The 21,496-nt window shown below is 41.2% G+C and overlaps 2 protein-coding genes across 5 annotated transcripts in view; one reads left to right on the plus strand and one right to left on the minus strand.

Annotated features, from left to right (window-relative positions):
* foxp2 (forkhead box P2) overlaps positions 1 to 5,997 on the minus strand; it is a 104,371-nt gene extending 98,374 nt beyond the window's left edge. For 3 of the 4 annotated variants that reach the window (XM_085436114.1, XM_085436113.1, XM_085436110.1), the window contains exons 1-2: positions 5,596 to 5,997; positions 2,135 to 2,286 (exon numbers count right to left, since the gene is read on the minus strand). The gene's annotated coding sequence lies outside the window, so the exon portion shown is untranslated. The remainder of the gene's footprint in view (positions 1 to 2,134; positions 2,287 to 5,595) is intronic. The other variant, XM_085436111.1, reaches the window with a different exon arrangement.
* A 3,479-nt stretch (positions 5,998 to 9,476) lies between these two features.
* ppp1r3aa (protein phosphatase 1, regulatory subunit 3Aa) lies at positions 9,477 to 21,287 on the plus strand. Its single transcript, XM_085436183.1, has 5 exons — positions 9,477 to 10,358; positions 11,203 to 11,261; positions 11,357 to 11,454; positions 12,121 to 15,256; positions 21,181 to 21,287. Exons 1-5 carry the CDS (start codon positions 9,586 to 9,588, stop codon positions 21,285 to 21,287), a joined length of 4,173 nt encoding a protein of 1,390 aa, XP_085292309.1. The 5' UTR covers positions 9,477 to 9,585.
* Positions 21,288 to 21,496: the final 209 nt, after the last annotated feature.

Consider the following 21,496-nt stretch of genomic DNA (forward strand, 5'->3'; position numbering starts at 1 on the left):
GTCTGCACCATCTGCCCTGCTCCTTGCCAGGAGTGACAATCTAAATTAAAAACCACTCATCAAAAATCGTAAAAATAAACCATTGTTTTGTTGGGTCCATATGTTGTGGCTATTTTACTTCATTCTCAGAGAGTTGCATTTGAGGCTGAGCTTCATGGCCTATAGCTGTGATCCAGGGAAAATCCAAAGAGCCACACAGTAGCCTGTAATTACCCTCCCACCGATCTGTTGCCTTCAAACCATAGCCCTGCGTCATCCTCCACAATATCCAAGTCCATCCTCTCCACATTACAGAGGAGAAAACCTAGAAGAGCCTGTGTGGTGAAAACATGGCCATTGTTTAGAGTAGGATTAGGGATTGCCATCCAGGAGCACGAGCCGGGTGTTCATATGGTGAAAGAAGAGAAAAGCACTACGCTGTACTTGCTCAGAACTTGATAACTGCTATTATGTTTTATGCAGATTTACATTCGCATTGCCAGAAATAAAAACTGTGGTGGAGAGTACATGGTGGCGAAACAATCCAAAATTAAAGCGATGCATTTCTGGAAATGTCAAACGTCTCCCTTCCACGTTTTGACCAAATTATGTCCTGACTCAAAGGGGCCTGACTGGGAACATTCTCTTTGTCCTTTTGCTGAAAGACACGGCTAGTGTACAACACCAAAGCTATGCCCAGCATGCTCAACACCACCGCAACCCAACCCCCCACTACCATTTTTCTCCCCCCTGTTTTTATTTAGACGGGTGAGACAGAAGGAACAAACCTGAGACAGTCGTGACCCTGCACGAGTGCTGTAACTTGTTCTAGAGCTATGCCAGCAGAAGGCAGCACCATATGCCCTCAGCCCCGAGCTGGATGCTCTTTCTGCAGCCTAATGTGCCTGTCAAAAATTGTTACTGTCATGACCCCCCCTCTCTTTCATGTTTTTCCCCCTACACACACAACATGTTTGAAATAAACATTTTTTCCCTTTTTCTCTGTGTCTCTTAGGGTAAAGAGGAAAGGTTGTTTCCTCTGTGAGGCACAGTGTGTTTTTGTTTCTAAAAAGGATAAAACCCATCAATACAAACCATTCTATAAAGCCCAGTCTTTACAACTGTACACTCATTAACTAATACTATATTTATTTATTTATTTAAGGTAAAAACCAACTTAGGCATTATGAAACCTAACCTCTTTTTCTTTTTTCTTACATTTCTATTGTGAAATTAATTAAAATAATCATTATTCTATTAACATATCATATATAAAGACCTTCTAAACCTCAGTGGACCTCAGTCCTCACTGTTTACAAGTGACAAGCTGATGGCTGAATGCAGTCTGAGTAACAGTGACCTTGCCTTTTACCATGAGTGACCTTCTGTCTTTAATTCAGGGCAAGACCCCCAAAACCAACACTTTTTTTTTTTCACATGAGGACATCGTCCATCTGACCGTGACTTGAATAAAAGCTGTCATGCCCTCACACCACACCGGCCACACAGTAAACATGCAACTGCTAACTCAAAAAGAAAGAAAGAAAAACTGAGGATATAAAAACATGTAAGGTCTGTGGCTGCTATCAAATGGACCCATGGTTGTATGTGGCCACAACCAACATCGCCCGTTGTGGGCTCCACATTTTGAATCCTGCATTTCCATCTTTTTTTAGAACCAGAAGTGAACACATCTGGATGAGTGGGTGGAAGCTTGGTTGTCAAGGTGCATCCATAGACTGCGTGGATGCATCATACAGACACAGATGTATACTATTTAATGGAAAAACAACATACAAATAAAATGTTAGAACATCACTCAGCAAACTTAAAAGAGACTTCCTGGAAAGTCTGAAAGTACAATTAACAACACAGCAATCCATATCATTTGTCAGCTAACTGCATTAAAAAGGCTCCAAAAGGCTGCATGGTTGGAAGGTACTGTTAGTGACTTGAATCAGCAAACAGCTAGCATTTATCCACCTCTGTCAGCACCCACCTTTGAGTGGTAGGACTAGAAAAGTGAAATACCGTTCCAATTACCTGTCGCTCATAGCAGTTTAAATAACATTTAAATGGATAAATTCTAACAAAAACCTAATCTTCCCAAAAAGCTGGAAATAAGCTAAAGAGAATGAATAAAATGCTTTTGTACCAGGCTGTAGAGTTCAGCGATTTAATGCTGGAGTCTGTGGAGATTGACTCGCTTTTGGAGACAGCCTCAAGTGGCTATTACAGGAACTGCAGTTTCTGGCAATCCGTGCTGGCTTCCATCTTTCACCCCTGAAGGTTGCAGCTTGGTGTCAGCTGAAAGGAAGACTACAATATATGAGGTCACAGTCAAGAGTAGAACAGCCAAGAGGAGAAATTTAAACTTTATGAAAAGCATGACTTATTTTTCATAACTGTAAGAAAGATTGTGTACACAAAGCTAATGTTTTATAACTTTGCATGAATGCTTCTTTGCATTTAGAGTCAGACACACTGTGATACACGCCAGCAAAAAACTACACATCTCAGCTTGTGGAGTGTGGTCATCTGTTTGTGAGTTTTACAACCCTTGGAGGGATACATGATGACGTAAGATGTAGTAATATTTGCAAAAACAATCTTTACAGGACATTTTGATACGTGACTGTTTTGATTAAAGTCAATTTACAGCATAGCCACATAATCTTTTTAACTTGGGAAAGCAAGCATAAAAATCAAATGGTCAGTGAGTATGTTACCAACTTTTCCCTATTAACTCACCCTTGTGTGAGGAGCCTGCAATCTCTCTATAATCCACATCCCCTGACCCCACCCTACACAGCTTTCTCCAGCCAAAGAGTCACAGCGTTCCTCGTCGACAACGGTGTCTAGCTGGGCTTAAGAAGTGACCCAGAGCGTAACTAAAAAAGTCTGAGCTGTCTCAAGACTCTTAGTAACTGGGACACACAAAACATCATTACTGAAATGTGGATAATTACAGTCCAAAAGAGTGGCCTCCTAAGCATGTAATGCACTCTTTTATCTTAAGAAGTCAATCTCTCCAAAGCTGACAGCTTGCAGCATATGATCCTGGTAAACAAATACTTTTGCGCGGCACAAAAGTGCCATTAAAGGCCAAAACTGTCAACACAAATTCCATTCTTAACTTGGAGGGGGAGGGAACCAAAGTGCAGCGGGGAGGGGGGGACGGACGTGATCACTTCTGGTTGCTTTAACTTGCACGGAGGTACGGAGGTTGTCATAGAAACATTTCTATGAAGGGATATAACCTGAACACATGCCATTTAATCACCTTTAAGTTTATGTAACAGGGGCTGAGTGAAAACACACTGGATGGGCTCACTGACGAGGTTAGATAAGTGATGCTGCTAGTGCGCCACTCCCTCAAATTTCTTAACCATGCATGCCCCCCCCCCCCGAAAAAAAAGAAAAAAGAAAAGAAAAGCACCAACACCTCAAGGGTTGAGTGAACAGTCTGCTTCATTACAGTGGTACTGGGGGATGGGTGATGGTGCGATTCAAACACTAATCCAAAAATGAGTGTTTCATTATCTAAAGAGCCAAAAACAACACTGATGTGATCTGTGTATAAAAGCCACTTTCTTCTAATCAAACCCCCCTACCCCCTTTTTTTATTTTGCACAGTGCACAATAAAAAACTGTGGAAACTGTGCAAGTTTCCACAGGAGTATTAGAATAAAAAAAAATAATAAACACAAAGGATTTTTCTACTTGAGTTCAGCTAGAAGCAACAATTCTCATATCTGAGACAAAATCATGCATCAACCAGCGTTCATTGAGCTGAAAGCCGAATCTTAATTTTGATAAATGATTGAAACATATGACAGGGTATACACATTAATCCTGTGGAGGACATTCATTTTCCTATTACCATAATGTAGAGCACGACCACCCAATGATGAATGCTGCAATCAAAAAATGGACGCAGAGTGGGGAGAGCCGGGTAATAAGTGCGCTGCTCCCAACAACGGTCAGTCTTGAAGGGAGACTAATGGCAGGTCTCTCTGCATCTCTCCCACTGCCTTAAGTGGGTAAGGGAAGGAGAAGAATGCATCCTGTTTTACAAAATCCAGTGGCCTCACTTACCAAATGCAAGGACACCTAAACAACAAGTAAACAAGAGTCTGTTTTAAACACACTTTGAGAAATAATTACAGGGGCATTTCAACAAAGGTTGATTGTGCGCTGTCGCTGACATATTTCACAAGGGGCATTTATTGCCGCCTGGCCTTTGAAGAGTGAGAGCTGCTGAGTGAGGGGGGGAACTGGCCCACACCTGCATAACTGAGGAGGGAACACCTGTGCACCCTGCGGCTTGAACAAGTAAGGTCGATCCAGCTAATCCAGGGGTGAAAGCTGATCAGAGGACAGGCCTGAAGAGTTCTGCAGCTCCCAGTGCCTTGTTAGCCTTTCTTTACCAAAAGAGAGGGGAAAAAATAGTTACATCTATTGATTTTTGGGCCACACTTGATTGCAAGACAGGAGGGACAGGGAGTGTGAAATAGAGGAGGCCAGCAGAAGATTTTTTTAGGAGCTTGTAATGTTTAGAGAAATTAGTCTGAATTGGAGGTTTATCATGATGAAAAGCAATACACTACCAACACCCCTGTCTGTTTCTGGACAACGAAAAAAGATGGAATATAAAAATGGAGCATGCAACTACGGTAAGCTGATTAATCGTAGATATTGATAACGCAGACAGCAGTCATGCAGGTAAAGGATCATTAAATCTAAATGCACCTTTTGAGCTTAAGAAGCTGTGACAGTGGTATTTAAAGAAAAATATAACTGAGCACTAGTGGAACATGGTTTTAAAACCACCAGTCATATGTGATATCATTATATGGCTAGAACACTAAAGGATTGCACTGAAAAAGAATTAAACTGACTTCATATCTTACACACAGAAGCTGCAATAAGATGCAAATCAAATCACAGTTTCCTTCTTTTTTTTACTAATTACTACAACGTAGTAGGTAGCTGCATAAAAAATAAATTCAGCTGGAAAATAAAATAGCTTCCAATTAAATTCATGTAGATACTTGTCCTTTATGTAGTTTTTTGTTTATTTTTCTCTAGTGAAGATATATATATATATATATATATATATATATATATATATATATATATATATATATATATATATATATACAAAAAAAGAAACAAAAGAATTGAGCTGGTTTCGGAGCAAACTTTTTAAATTAATTTTTAAATATTTAATTTATCACATAACGGTGAATAAAAATCGGTAAATAGCCTAATTCTGTTAGACATGTGGAATAAATGTGTTAGAAAATTAACAACTTGTTTTATATCGTCGCACTTAAAAAAAAAAAAATCAGCGTTCAGCTTTCAGAGCAGGCAAAGACTGGACAGTGCTCTCAAAAGGTCCTAACAGTTTTTTTAAGCGAATACCGAGCTAAGGGAAATCTGTCAAAGCAGCTCGCTAACTCCGAGCGCAACGTGTAAATAATAACCCAACAAAAAGCAAAAACTTGACAACCAGCGGTTCACTTCCTAATTCAAATGCAGTGGACAGAGAGGTTTAGAAAAAATAGTCAAAGGTTTTCGGAGACTAATACGCTCCTGCGCAGGAAAACTTACCACGAGAAACGGCAGGTATATTTCCCTAAAGTCAAAGTGGACACGCCAGGTGAGAAACCGTCGTCCTCTACACTTGCAGCCGTCTTCGCACGTGACTGTCCAAGTTCACCATAACGCAGAGAAAATGAACAACAAGCTGCAGAGTAAATAAAAAAAAGCTCAAATATTCCTCCGCTGGGCACCGCTGTCGGAGACAGACACACACACACACACTCTCTCCTGCGGTCTCCCGTCAACGCCGCTGTTATTACTAATGCAACAGAGAGAAAAGCAATATACTGAGTCCTGTTTGAATGACGCGCAATGCGAGGAAGAAGAAGCGGCTTGTTTTTTTTTTTTCTTTCTTTCTTTCGTTACGATTCAAACACACATCAGGCAGCAACCCGGCAAGCAAGTAGTATATTTGGGACTAGAACCCCCCCAGGGGAGGCACTTGCTTGTTCGCGGAGGTGTGTTTGTTATTTTTGGGCGTACTGCGACCCCGTGTGACGTCAGGGCCACCTGCTCTGTAAACAAAAAAAAAGTATTTTTAAAAGTTTGCTCCCCCCCCTTTTTTCACTCTTCGCTAACGTTTAACTATTAAGTATTTTAGCGGGGAGAGCTGCTGCCCGTGTGAGGAAGCGTTCACCATAGTTAGATATTATTGTTGGGGATTGAACCGGTAACCTTCCACTAATGGGACGATCCCGCCAACCAAAAAGCAACATTTCTTGTTTTTGATAAACTTGACTTTATATGCTAAAACTCGCAAAGAAGTAGTGCGAAACCATCCGCTATTAAACTGAAGAAAAGAATCAATATATGCCTTTAATGTTCCTGCAATATTTCATCAAGAGGATCTGCTTTTATGTAGCAGCTTCCTCCGGCATACATCAATCGTGACTGTTTCCCCTTTGAATCTTTTTAAGGTCATTTTGTGTGTTTTCTCCTCTCAAATTTTGCGTAATTAACCGACTTTCATAAAACTGCACGACAGGATTTTTTTTAAACAAATAATAATGCAAATGAAAGCATCGATGGAAACAAATATACCTTAAAATCTTCAGCAGCTTTCGAGCCAGAGTTTAAACTGCACCTCTCTCATCAGCGGTGACATTTTTAAAGCTGGCGTTTTTACGTGCACGTCATTAAATTGTAGGTTTGCAGATAGAAATATTCGCGGTTGTCTACAAGTGTTTACACTGAGAGGATGATTGGAAACCAGTGCGTGAAAAACATAATATCCTAAACGCCATCATCATTATGAGTGTTATTAAAATTGTGCTTTAGTGTAAACACGTTTAAGGTTAAACTCTGTATACAGAAAATCACTGTTGAATAAATACTTTACAAAAGAAAAACATACGACAACATGTACAGATTCTTGACTGGAGGATTTTATTATTACTTATTCTGTCATACCTTTACAACGTAATTTAGTGTATTTATTCATCTAATAGTAGATCCGAAGCCAGTCAAACACTGAGCACAACCCTGAGCAGTAGTTAAAATGATTTGCTTTCTTCTATCTCGTCTTTCCTCTTCTTTCTTTCTTTTTTTCTTTCTATCCCCCCCTCCCCCTTTTTTCTTCAAACGCTACGATGTTCATAGCTTAGAAATAAATATTCAGAATAATATCAAGTGGGAAAGGAAAAGGAGTAAGAGCTAAGTGTTTTGCTTAAGAAGGGCGATTAGTGCATTTAAAGATTATATATCTGGTGTTATTTATGTTACAAATAATTGAGAGAAACACGGTTGTAGGTGATGTGTACATGTTGCTGTGTAGTGTGGCCATGTGAATTTAATATACAAAAAAAGATCTATTGTTATTACCATTATTATTGTTATTACTGACTAAATACGTAAATATTTTTTAAAAATACATTATTTTTTAGTTATTATTATTCTTATCAGCATTATCCTGAAAGCTGTTTCCTGTTGGCGTGTATGCACGGAATACCCATATTATATTCTGAAATCATCTGAAAAAATACAGTATTAGACACTTATCTGTCTGATGTAATATAAACTGGGATTGTTCCAGTAATTGTGTGGTATACGCACACAGTCTTTTCTACCGTTTTGTGCTTTTGTTTGTGTTAAAAAATTTTATTGCAACTAAATATTCCGTGAAACGTGAATTAGAGGAAGCAGCATCTGCAAAATGATGAGGACATGAAGGGAAAAGCAGTCTCGTGGAATTGTGACGGTGGTATGCCGCCACCTACTGGTCATTCTTTAAAACAGAAAACAACTTTCTGATGAAGGTAACTGGCACAGGAAGTCTTAGGTACACAGAAGAAATATTAATATTACCTTTTCCTTCTGTAATGATCTTGTTTGTGGACAAGGCTAACTGTACGCCTGGAACTCATTATCACACTAAGGGAGACTACAGTGGAAATGCAAATGAATTTTAACTTGTGCTGACATGAATTTTACTATGATCACATAGTGCCATCTACTGATAAAACTTAGTCACACAATTCGTCTTGCATTTAGACATTTTTTTTTTAGCATTCCTGCTACTGACTGTATGCATTTAATGTTATGTATTTTATATGATTGCACTTAGCTGTAGCAAATTAACACTTGTCACATGTCTGCCTTTTCATACGCTGCAAATGATGCAACTTAATCACTAAAACTGCAGTTGAAAAGTCCAAGGAGAGCATTTTTGCCTTTAGTATGAAGAACAAAGGGTCCTTTGGGGGAAAAGAAAACCCACTCACACACTTGTAAAAGATTATACAACAAGCACCAATGTCTATTTACAAGATATACAAGATCTGGGGGTATACTTATCCAGCATATCAAGGATTAGTTGAATTAAACTTCCTATCTGAGATCACTTTGTGCAAAATCATGTCAGTATGCACACGCACACAGCCAAAGAAAGAGTCCAATCTCATAATAATGTTCTGTTTTGTTGTCCAAGATGCAGTGAAAATTAAGTCTGCTTTAATGTCGATGATACAAGAGAGTCCCTGGCCTTCCAAGAACAGCAACAGAACTAATACTAATTTGATACATTATTGATGACAGTGTGGACATGCTTTCATTTCCTTGTCCACGTGGAGGTGACTAGTCAGCTGCAGCTCCCCTGCAGTGGGTAGGATGATACTTTTCTTTCTAGGGGACATTTCAGCAGGGGACACACTTGGTAACACAAGGAATTTAGGTGTGGCAATTCAGTTTCAGTTTCAGACCAACTTACTGTAGCTTCCTATGGTACTTCAGTTGATCAGTGTCAGTAAATACTTTGAAGTGGCAGCACTAATAGTTACTTTGTCTGGAAAATGCATTTTACATTTTATTGCTTTTAACACTGGTGAGATTCCTGAACAAAAACTAAAGCATCTCAGAGCTGTTCTCATATGTGCGCCTTATGCTAACAATCAGTCCTTAGGTTGATCGATCACTCTCCATTTGTGCTGTTTCAAAGGATGACTTTTCATCAAACTTTAGTCTGTTGAGCTTTAGATTTATACCCAGAGGCCTGATCACCATTAAGTAAAACTAGACAACTGCTTTTACAGTGTAGCCAAGAATGCAGAGATACTGTATCAGGTGTGGATTGTCGAAAAGCAGGTAGAAATTTTGCTATGTGAAACTTTTAAGACTTTGTTGCTGCAAAGCAAGTAAATGTAAAATAAAATAAAAAACTTCAAAGTAGCTTCAAGTATGTCCTTTTTCTGCACTAATTTTCCATTGTAGAGCTCTGTAAATGCTTTGCTTTCATGTAGTTATGATGTTACTAACAAACATATTATGAGAGCGTAACCGCGAGGATAACAGGCCAGCCTTGGTCTAGTTATATGTGTCCTATTAATAGGCCTGGCTCAGGCTCACGAGCTTCGCTGTAACCGAACTCCATCTGTCAAGTCACGTCCTCTCCCTGCTCTCCCCTCTACACTATCACTGTAGCCGGGCGAGGGTCACTCTGGTCTGTGCCACCCTCCTAGTGGACAGACGGCAGGACAGGCAGACAGCTCAAGACCATCGCGTATTATGGAGACTCTGTGCGTTCAACCCTCGCGACAGGACGGGCTGATGATGGAGGAGGAACAAGGGAAAAGTGGAAAACAGGATGAGGGGGGAATGAAGGCCTCTTCTCTCACGGGCTCCACCACAGATGAGGAGACAGATGACGACTCGGAACCAGAACCCTCATCAGTTATTCGCAGGAAGGTGTCTTTCGCAGATGCATTTGGCCTCAACCTGGTCTCTGTCAAGGAGTTTGACAGTGCTGAAGCGGCAGAACTAGAAGTCAGTCGGGCTGCTGAGCAGGAGGCACTTCATTCATTAGAGGAGCTCTATATGTGCTGTCTGTTTACAGTCCCGTCATCCCCGGAGGAGCTGGAACAGAGGCTGCAGGCACAGATGGTCGAGATGGAGAGCATTGAACTCCTCCCAGGGACCACCACCCTTCGAGGCATCGTCAGGGTGGTCAACCTCTGCTACAGTAAGTCTGTTTTTGCCCGGATCACTTTCGACCGCTGGAACAGCTGCTTTGACCTCCTGGCAGACTATGTGCCCGGGTCCAGTGATAGAAAAACAGACAGGTTTGCCTTCAAGTATACTTTGGTGCCTCCATTTGAGAGAGAAGGGACTAGATTGGAGTTCTGTCTCTGTTATGAATCATCAGCGGGCACATTCTGGGCTAACAACAAAGGACTTAACTACGTGATGTTCTGCCACCAAAAGGGACAGATAAAGGAGCACGGGCCTCACATGCAAGAGGAGAGCTACAAGAGCAAGAGGAGCTGTCTCAAAGCTAACAGGTGTGAAAGTCGGAGTTTTTTTAAACATGCCTTTCTGCAGGAGGAAGTCACTTGTATGTCAACCAAAGCCTTCTGTGAAACTTTTTTGTGCACTATAGCGAGAACGGCCCTGTAGCTACAATTACTGTGGAAGGAAGTTTGAAATTCGGCACAGTGCAAGTGCACTTACACTGTGCTGCTCTTCTCATTAAGAGAAGTCATTGAAAGCAATATGCTCCACTAACTGGGCCATTGTGTGTTTACAGTGAGGTGTTATGTAACCATCCAGTGGCCTGTAGAACACACATTGCCCATTTATGGCCAGATGTATGCGCCGGTTTCCATGACGTCTCCACTGTAGCAAGATATGCTCATTTTATCCTCTTTGACCCCATCTGCAAAATTCTTTTTTTATGCCTGAAGAATTATAGCTCCCCTTTATGTGCATGCTCTGGCTTTGAGCTGCTGCAGCACAAGGGCCAGATAATGCAGCAGACAAACATATTTCAAAGGCCTCTGGCGCAGATACACACTGTCTGGACGTGCATAATAGGCATTTTGTATACTGTGTAGCATAATTATACAGCACGGCCAGTTGTTGTTTAAGGCGTGTCTTTAATAAAAGATTGAAACCTGTTTTCTATTATACTATTTGACTTGAACCCCAGTGCTCGAGGTGTTTATGGGGACTTTAAGCTTCGCGAAATTATGAAACACAACATCTGGAGGACAGAGAGCAACAATACCCCTTTTACTACAAAAAGATCTGATGAATACTATACATAATGGATTGTTAAATTAATTATCTGGTACTGTCTGGAAAACATCTTATGTCACGCTAGCCATATCTTATTTTGAACAACAGGAATGGAAACACAGTGGAGAAGACCCGGGATAATGCTAACACAGCAACAGTTGCTACAGGTGTGTACTTAGTGTTTATATATGCATGCATGTGTGCATATATGTTTTAATGTGCAACAAAACTTTCACCCTTGCCTTTTTTTGGTCTTCTGCAGAACTAGAAGCAACACAGAGAGCAGAAAAGGCCCACAGGCAGACACTGGACAGCAAAGATGTCCAGTTATTACTTCACAGTGATGACCACAGAAATGTGGTGAGGCTCTTTTTATATTATTTTACCCTACCCCAAATGATAATGAAAAACATTTATTGATAATGAAGTAACGTGCTAGGCCAGAGGCTGCAGTTTGAGGTTCAGCAGTTCCCACCATGCTTTTAAGAGAGGTTGAAAAACAGAGAAAAAGGAGTGGCAGTGTGGGTCATAGGGATTTACAGAGATAACGCCAGAAGGGGTAATGTTTGGGGTGTCTTCAGTGTTTTAGGAAATTAGAAAACACCAGCATCGCCAAAAAGTAAACTCCCCTAGCCATAAAATGTATGTTGTGTCATCATAAAAACGCAGTTCTAGTTTGTCTCCAAGGTACAAATGATAGCTGAGGAAGTGGTGCATGTTATACTGCACATTGAGTCCCAGAAGGGTACATGAAGTTAGCTAACCTGATACTTGGGAACACATCTGAAATCCTTCACATTCAGTCCATTAATAATACATGGAGCATGCTTGTAAACATGTGGGAAAATTGATGAGTCAAACAAGAATAGGTCTGAAGTTGCTAGATTATTGAAATGCATTGCATCTTGGATATATAAAAATACTCAAAGGAAAGGCACATTTTTAATCACCAGCCAAATATCAGGGTTTCGCCAGCACAGTGACTTAACAAAGCTCACTGCTTTGACTTTTGGCCTTTTTTGACAGGTGGAGAGCGTAAAAAGCAGACGCAAAGCAGCACGTTTGGCACGTGTGCAGGACTACCTCTCCCAAAGAACGCATCAAGAATCCAAGAATCTTGCATGTGACTCAGCCAGTGGCCAGAAAGACTCTCAGTCTATGCCGGCTCCCTGGGGTGACTCTGCCAGCATGCTCTATAAATACCAAAAGGCGCAACCGAACGAGTGCCCGCAAGTCCTCACCTACCATCAGATTCCTCTCCTTACACTGGACTGGAGCAATGACAAACCCCAGCAGTGGGAGACGGCTGACGCGGATGACATCTGGAGCGGAAGAGCTAAAACGATCTTGTCAAAAGAAGAAAACGCACCTTCTGCTGATGACATGTGGGAGACCTTTCTTCCTGGGACAGATGATACTGACAATAAAAAAGCCTCTGTGTGTGATGCGTGGCAGGCCTTTCTTAATGGGCCCGACCATTCTAACGTTCCAGAGTCAGAATGGCTGCAGACAGCAGCATCAGTGTCTCCTTCAAACGACAAAGGGCTCCAACCCCAATATTCAGCATTTCGAGAATTTCAACTGGGTGCCGATATTCCTGCCGCCGCACAGGCACACTGCTTAGATGCACATCAGCCTCTGTCAGACACATGGGGAGAACTGCTTGCTAATGTTGCCTTGAACACCGAAGACCACCAGCCAGCAGAGGCATGTGTCACCAGCCCAAGAGATGACAACGCAGCAACACAAGACGCATCCCAAAGGTCAGAGACGAGCTCTGTAACAGACACTCCACAGAAACTTTGCCTCGAGGGGGCACCGCGGTCCGAGGACTCTATTGACAGTTCAACCGAGTGTCACAAGCATGTGGTCCGGGAGCCAGAAAGAGAAGGAATAATAGGAGGAGCAAAAGAAGTAGAAGAGGAGCCCATCACATCACACATGGCTGACTTAATAACAAGCTCAGGGGAGTCGGAGACAACAGACATGACAGCAATGCCAGGGTTTCAGAATGCCAGTGCTGTTGATAGTATCTCACAGGGAGCAAGGCTGGATGAGGGTCTTTCTTCCACCGGGGAAGGAGAGGTTACAGGTACTACACACAATGGTGTAGATGACATGCTGGCATTTAGGGAGACAATCAGACAAGGGACAAAGGATGGGGCGAGGTATGTTTCTTCCACATCCAGAAAAGGAGTGGAGGAGGAAGACATCATGATGAACTATACGGAAAATAAAGCATTTACAGAGGAGGAGATATTTAGGCCACACAGAACAGAAGAGAGTGAAACCTCCCCAAGGTATGCAGATGAAATGCAGTGTGAGCAATTTGGGCCAAACAGAAATGGCAGAAATCAGCAGGAGAGTGATAGAAATGAAACAGGACCTCAACATCTACACGATGGTGGATTTGATTCAAAGCAGGAAAACAAAATCGTGGCAGCTGAATTGAATGAAGGCGTTCCATTGAACACCAAATGCGTGACAGCACTCGAAGAGACAGAGCAGGAAACTTACTTTTCAACAACAGGTGAGGAAAAAAAGGGACTAATATGTACAGCAGAGGAAAGGTTCCAGGCGTTAGATGATCAAGCATGGCAACATAATGATACAGCTTTAGATGTGAGTGCATCAATAATTTTGGATGTGCACGACAAACAGTCACAGTCAGTCCAAAGAGGCAAGGAGCCAAAAGTTGAGATGAAGCAGGAATCACAAATGGAACAAAGTGGAGTGAAACTGAAAGAAGGTGAGCACGGATTAAACTTCAACAAGACAGAGGTGGGAAAACGCTTTAGTTGCAACGGAATAATAGCAAATCCATCAGAACAGACGAGACCAACAGAGAAATCAAATGAAGTCAACCAGGCTTTCCAAAGTGGCTGCAATACATTCAGACCTCCAGCAAATAAATGCAACCCAAAGGGACTGGAAGTGGTTGAAGTGGGATGGACCGATTCACAGGAAGACACGGAGGGTCAAAATGAGAACATATGCGGTGAAACGAGCCAAGAGGAAATCGAAGTAAAAGAGAATGTCGCAAAGAAAGACACTTCAGCGGAACACCAATCTGAGACGTTACAAAGACTAGAAGGAGATACGAGTCAGGAAGACAGAGATGAGATGATGAGCATTCGGGAGCTGAAAATGGAAGCAGGGAGGGAGTTAATGGGTAATGTGGAGGGCCCTCAGGGGGAGAGGAAGAATGCACCGGCAGAATTGAAAGAAGAAGAAGAGTTGTCAGCAGAAGTTGAGAGCTCTCTGCGTGTTGAATATAAAAAGCTGTCACATGGAACAAAAGAACCTATTATGGGAGAAAATACTGCATCACTTGAGGTGATAGAGGTGGGATTGGAGGAGATCTTCATAGAAAGATTTGTAGAAGATTTGGTCAGGGGGATTTGGGAAGAGGTCTTTGGCAGAGAAGTGCAGGCATCAAATAGACACACTGATATTGTTGATGGAATGGGGTGCATGCTGAGAGATACTACACAAGGCTGCCATGTTCTTTTTGAAAAAGACCTCAATGACACTTTTGATTCAGGGGTATTTTCCTTGACGGAATTACCAACAGATCCAAACTCAAGTTTCTGTCAAGGGCTGGAGCAAGCTGTACCCACTAAAGGCCATGAACGCTCTGTGGTAGAAGGAAGTAAGTTTCTTGACATAGCAGAACAAGCTCACGTTGTCTCTGAATCACATGCAGATTTGATTTTGAGTGCTAATCCCAGTCACAATCTCACCACCACCTCAGATGCGCATAGTCTGCAATCATTGCCTGAAACAACTCCAGCTCTGGCAGAAGCTCCGATGGATCTGGAAAGCCACACTCGCATAAAAGAAAGATCGGCTGCTCATTGTGAGACAGGCAGACAAATAGAAGGCTGTGTAGTTGCCCATGGAGAGATTTTTAATAAATCAGCCCACCCATCTCACAAACATCCATCATCTTCCTCAGAGAAATTAAAAGAGGCCGATGGTCTTGTGTGGTGCAGTATATTATATATCCTCAGTCACGTCACCAGACTTCTAATCTATGCCCTCTTAATTAGTGGATTCTTTGTCATTGTTTTCCTCTATGATTTCCCATCAGTCTTAGCTCTCTACATATTTTCATTATCATGGTGGTTTTATAAGTGGAAGTGTCATGGATCGCTGTGTGGCAGGCAGGATGAGGACCCAATCGCAAAACTCACACACACGGGGATGAACTCAAAAAACACAGCTTTATTGCTGGCCACGAGAAACAATACAAAATAAACTAAACTGGGAAAACTAAAGCACAAGGAGAGAGAGAAACAGGGAAATCCACACAGCATGAGGGACGACGTCACGCTGAACAGAGGGAGACGCAGACAGAAATACACAGAGGGTTAACGAGGAAAGTGGGAACACACGGGGAACACAGGTGACACTGATAATCATAACGAGACAGGGCGGGGTGAACTGAACATGACATGTACGGGCGTGAGAGTCACAAAGTAAACAGGAAGTGCACAGAGGTTCAGACAGGAGGAGAGAGAGCACGGGGAAAACACAGACATAACGGGCTGGGGAAACATGAAACAACCACAAAGGGAGACGAGGGCTCATAAATACATAGAGGGCACACAGGGGGAAGAGAGAGCACGGGGAGAACTTAGACATAATGGGCAGGGGAAACATGGAATAAAACATAAGGAGGGACGAGGGCTCACAGATACACAGAGGGGCACACAGGGGGTAAAAGCCATGAAGGGAAAACACTTAGGGAACAACACAACAGGGCAACTCAGAAAACATGGCCTAAGCAAGGAACAAAATACAAACATACAAGGAAACTAAGAACACTGGGCCAACATGGCCCAGGACCATGACAGGAAGAGACAACACGTGATGACAGACAAGGAGATGGTGGGATAGCCTAAGATTTAAGAAAAAGCAAGAGTGGTGAAGAGTGCTACATCAGCACACTACTGTAAACTGTAATGTCCACTACCATGTACAGTGCTATTAGTGTGTGTGTGAGTGTGTGTGCGTGTTTGTACACTTGGCTGATTTTCCCATCTATTAAGTTACTTAATAGACTGATTCTGAAACTTTTTGGGGTTGACGAACCATTAAACCTGAACACAATATACTACGTACCTGTCTTTGGACTCGCGTGCATTTTTTGGTTAATTTAAATACAGTCTAATGGTAAAAAAAATGGTTTAAGTTACAATAAGACTCACTAAACAAACAGAATTTGGTGCAGAAATATGTTTTTGTTGTTGCATGTTTTGTAACGCTATAAATCTGTCTTGCAACTCCAAGTAGTCGATCTAATTTGAGTTCCCATTAGGGCGTCATTCTGTGGTTAAAAAAAAAGACAGAATAAAGGAATACAATAAACTTCAAACTGAACTGAACGTTGTTAAAATCATAGGAATTTTCACCTTTTGTTGAATGTTTTAGTCCACAGAAATGTTTTAAGTGTATGACGTGTGTATGTTTGCTGTGTTTTATGGGCCCAATACCACTTTATTATGTAACAAATGGAACAAATTTCCTTGATTTTCTTCAATAAAAGAAATTCATGTGACAAAAAAAATACAACAAAGAAACCCCCATTGTTTTTTAAATTGACACAGCAAGATTTCTTTTGCCCTGGACATTTTCATATTTCACAACTGATGAACTTTGCATGATGCATGTTTTATGACACTACAGCTTTGTGGTTTGTTCACTACCGGTGTTGGTCAAGTTACTTGAAAAAAGTAATCAGTAACTAATTACTGATTACTTACCCCAAAAAAGTAATCACGTTACTTTACTGATTACTTATTTTCAAAAGTAATTAATTACTTAGCTACTTTTTAAAAACAGGATTTACAACCTGAATAGGTAATAAAGTGATAGATCTTTCAGCCCAATTCTGCGTTTTCTGCATAATCCATCATACAAAATGTAATCAAATGGAAACGTCTCTCTTTAAAACTTGTTTTATACGTTTTAATCTTTTAACTTTATGCATCAAGCAAAAATTTTATTATATGCAACATGCACATAAAATATTTTTTTTTGTTTGTGTTTACACTCACTCTTTCAAATAGATGCAAGTAAAACACAGCAGAAAATAAATAAAATCAAAGACTAGCTGTCCTGTTGCTCTATTTTCACCTGTAAAGCAGGAGTGAGGTAGGCGGAGGTTTGCCCTGGTGCAGGTGTGCCGCAGTGGTCAGTTGAAGAATCTCTGTGAATTTCCCATTACGTCGTAGCGCACTCGGTGCTTGCTTGGAAGTTTAGGGGGGTTTTTTGTTGTAAAAAGAAGTTTTCTTCCCACGCAGTGAACAGCGGACACTAATGTTTTTGTCACTTTTTACGGAATCAAACTCAAAGTAAGGTCAGTACTTCCACGCTTTAAACGCTGCACGCTCATACTCTCTCCCGCACTCGATATATTATCCATTGTTGATCTGCACACAGCTATTGCCATGAATGTTGCACTCGCTTACGTCATTGTCATGAGATTCTCGCAAAAAAACCCCCACGGTTTTAGTAACGCAGTAACGCAGCGAAAGTAACGATAATCTAATTACCGTTTTTGCAATAGTAATCCCTTACTTTAATCGTTACTTGAAAAAAGTAATCGAATTAAAGTAACGCGTTACTGCCCATCTCTGTTCACTACTTCCTAGACTTTGATTGTACAAGGTTGTTATACTTACTGTAATTATTCATTGAGACAATGAACTAAAGTAAGTCTTTAGAGTACTCAGATTATATTTTTATTGTACTATGTTTTGCAATTCAAGTAATTTGTTAGTTGCACAGCCCTAGGGACCAGTCAGTGACCCTCTGGAAAACTCCGGTCGCTATGGAAAAGTGTGTACTCTGTGAAAGGTTGGCAAGTGGGTGCTGGGAGTTGGTTGCTGTGGTCAGGTGAAATCAGTTTTTAAAAAAGTTACTGCTATGGACAGAGAGGTTTTTGTTTCCCTTATTTAACTTAGCAACAGCGATCAACTTCCACTATCATCTTTCCAACCAATTGGTGAATATATTTTTTTTTTCCTAGTAACCACATGTTCCCAGGGGGTTTCTGACCTGCCTCTAGGCCTGCGAGACTGATTCCTAAGCAGGAATGTGAGCTATTTTTAAAATGTGAGCACATTTGTCATTTGCTTTGGTTGTGACACAAGATGAAAAATGGAAAATATCCAAAGCAAATGCAGTGTTTCTGTCTTGCTTGTGTCAGTGTCCATCTTAAGGTAATTGAGGAAAGAAGCTAACGAGCTCAGCTTCATATTTTAAAGTAGCAAGTAGCTAAGCAAACCTTAGCTGGCTAGGCCAGCTAACTTAAAAGCGAGCTCCACAGAAGCTAGCTTTTAGCTAAGCTGTTACCCAGGAGAAGCTTGTTGCTGGTAATGTTGTGGAAGAGATGATCCTGTCATTAATTTACTTAAAACAGCGTCACAATGATATAGTCAGAGGGAAACTGACAGCAGGCTACACAGATACTGGACAGTATAACCAACATGCAAAAGCTAAGTGCAAAGAAACATTTGGTTTTTTAACCTAAAGTTAGCAGGTTTTTTGTTATTGGATTTACATGTTGGTATAAAGATTACTGCGTCTTTTTGGAGATTGCAGGTTTAGGGATATTCATTTGGAATAATGACAGTATCTCAAAGAAATTAAAGAAAAATAATATCAAACATTCAAATAAGTCCTGTTGTTTCATTTTTTTCCCCCAGAATAATCACATTTTAATGATCAGATTAGTTCACTCTAAACCTTTGTACATGCTGACATGGATTTTTAAATTATGCTGCTTGGACAAAATGCAATGAATACAATAACTCCATCTGCTAATACACAAATGAACAGATTGTCAAGGTAGGTGGTGATGGAGAGAGGACCCAAAGGCAGGAAATGATGGCAGACTGAATGAAGGAATAAAAAGGGCCTTCATTGGCTGATACAAACACAACATAAAGCCCAAAAGTGAACCAAGAAGGAATAAGAAATACTGGAACACAAAGAGTATAAAGATGACTATATCTACAAACATGGCTGATTGGTGAATCAACAACAGAAGGAACAGAACAGAAGGAAGGAAAAAAAAGAGTAATGTCTCTGCACAACTGTAATCCCATATTCCATTTGTGCCTATGGCTTGTGTGGAGGACAAAAAAAAATATCCCTGTATACATGTTCCAACCCTACAGAAGGGTTAGGAAGATTGTTTTGATGATTACATGATCCCAAAGAAAAATGAATTCATGCATATTTCAGGCATGTATCTTGCAACACAATGTATTTCATAGCTAACATTTATTTTGGCACCATATTGACTATGGTGCTTGGGTGCCTGTGAGGCTCTTGTGTGACTCAATATTTTATCTGTTAGTGTACCACAAGCAGAGAGTTTCTCACTGTGTGACAATGTGTGCAATAAAGTGGCAGCTTGAGTGACACTGCACTCCAGTAGAAGTCACTTGATCCTGTCTGGGGTATGTTGACCTTTTGTAAGCTGGCTCCAATCCTATGCTGGCACCTTTAGAAAACTGGCCCAAAGCCAGTGTTTTCAGAGCAGAGGACTACTTTTTCTGTAAGGCCCTGTACCGATGAGACGCAGTGCAAATTTGGCACAAAGACTGTGGTGTGCACTGACAAAAAGTAGCAGTGACGGGAAGAATCTGAGAAACAAGGACAGAATCTTGATTATCTGGGGTTACCCAGAGGTGTAAGGCTGCTTGTTATTTTCCTGACTAGCTCGTATGCCAACGTGTAAGGATTATAAATTAATCAGTGCTGCACCAGGCGGAGGGATAAGGCTGCACATTTACAGATCTAGATAGCAGTGAGAGGTGCAGAAGCTGTTAGAAACCACAACAAATTGTATTTCCTTTTCAGCCCGCTCCCCTTCAAGATTTACAGAAAAATCTGCAACAAATGACAACAGAGTTTTAGTACTTATGGCATATTTAGCATTGAGATAGCTTAACCTTCACACACTACATAAATTACACATATTTCTTTTTCTTGTTTGAAATGAAGGAATGTTTAAAAGGAACCAAATGATTTGAACTAGGTTCACATCAGGCTGCTGGGTGTCACAGATGTAGCACTGATAACTGACTCTCTGGAACACACCCAGCACCTTGTGATACAAGACTAAAATGAGAGCCTGTCATCAGATGTTAATGCTCTCGTCACTCCTCCTCTCACATTGCAGTGTGGATTGTGTGTTAGCATTTGTAACTATGGGTATGTGGTTATATGGGGATATGGTGGCTATCCTGTGAGAGATACCCTCTATCCTATATAAGCCACCAAATACTTAAAAAAGGCATCAACTGTTTACTTGTACTGTTGAATTGTGTTACCTTAGTGAGACCATGTTGTCTGTGTATTGACAAAGAGAAAATGATGAAGGAAATGGTATATAAGCCTTTAAAATGTGTCCGTGTCCTGTATTGTTGTACAGAATGTCAGTACTTCTGCTAAGGCTGATTAATCAGTTCATCTCGTAGTATAGTCTTACACATAAATGTCCACCAGCAGCTTTCAATAAAAAAAATAAATGCAAATTTGTGCAAAAAAAAAAAAAAGTCATGCAATGACACATTTCTTCCAGCAGATGTAAGTGTGGCTCCATTTTTTAAAGAATCCACTATAATTGAGGATTGGAAACCAAAATTATGGTTAAAGGTTTTAGTAGTACACACACACACACACACACACACACACACACACACACACACATATATATATTTTTTAGATTTGTGCAGTCACTTTATTTGAAATGTGTGACAAAATCTATAAAAATCGTCAACTGAGCACGATGAATAGAGGCAGTCGATTCAGTGACAAATGCAACAGTCCTGTGGCAAAAAAAATCAGTGCACACTGAAGTGCACTGGCTGGGACAAGAGGGTGCATGAGGACAGGATATGTGAGTGGAAAAGAGCGCAAAATGCGGCGGGGCCGTGTTGCGCGGCCTAAGGGGACCAGAGGCACTCTGCTGACAGATTGGAGACCTGACAGACTGCATAGTCCACACTCTTCCCGGTCGTGGAACCGCTTTCTATTCAACCCTCTCTGCTCCGCCTTCCTCTGCAGTTGGCTTCCTGGGCTTTGCTCCCTCAACCAGCATCATCGGTCTGCGACCCTATACCAACCAACTCCGTCTCAGCTCTTTCTCCCCCCCCCCTCCACCCCGCATCTAGGCCTTCCTCCTCCGCCATGCTTAGTGACTCGACATTCCCAGATGTCCGCTGGCTCTTGCATCACTGAGACAACAAGGCTTTCTGCTGTTGCCACTTGGCATTTGAAAAGTTGTACATGGGTGAGTGGGACACTATCACCCACTGTGTGGGTGTAATGTACAGGGTTCTTCTAAGAACAAAGCAATGACGTACTATCATAAGAGTGCATA

Source organism: Copadichromis virginalis, linkage group LG17 (assembly GCF_057382275.1).
Source record: "Copadichromis virginalis isolate Kocher_CV1m ecotype Utaka linkage group LG17, C_Virginalis_male_GT1.1, whole genome shotgun sequence".
Lineage (NCBI taxonomy): Eukaryota > Metazoa > Chordata > Actinopteri > Cichliformes > Cichlidae > Copadichromis > Copadichromis virginalis.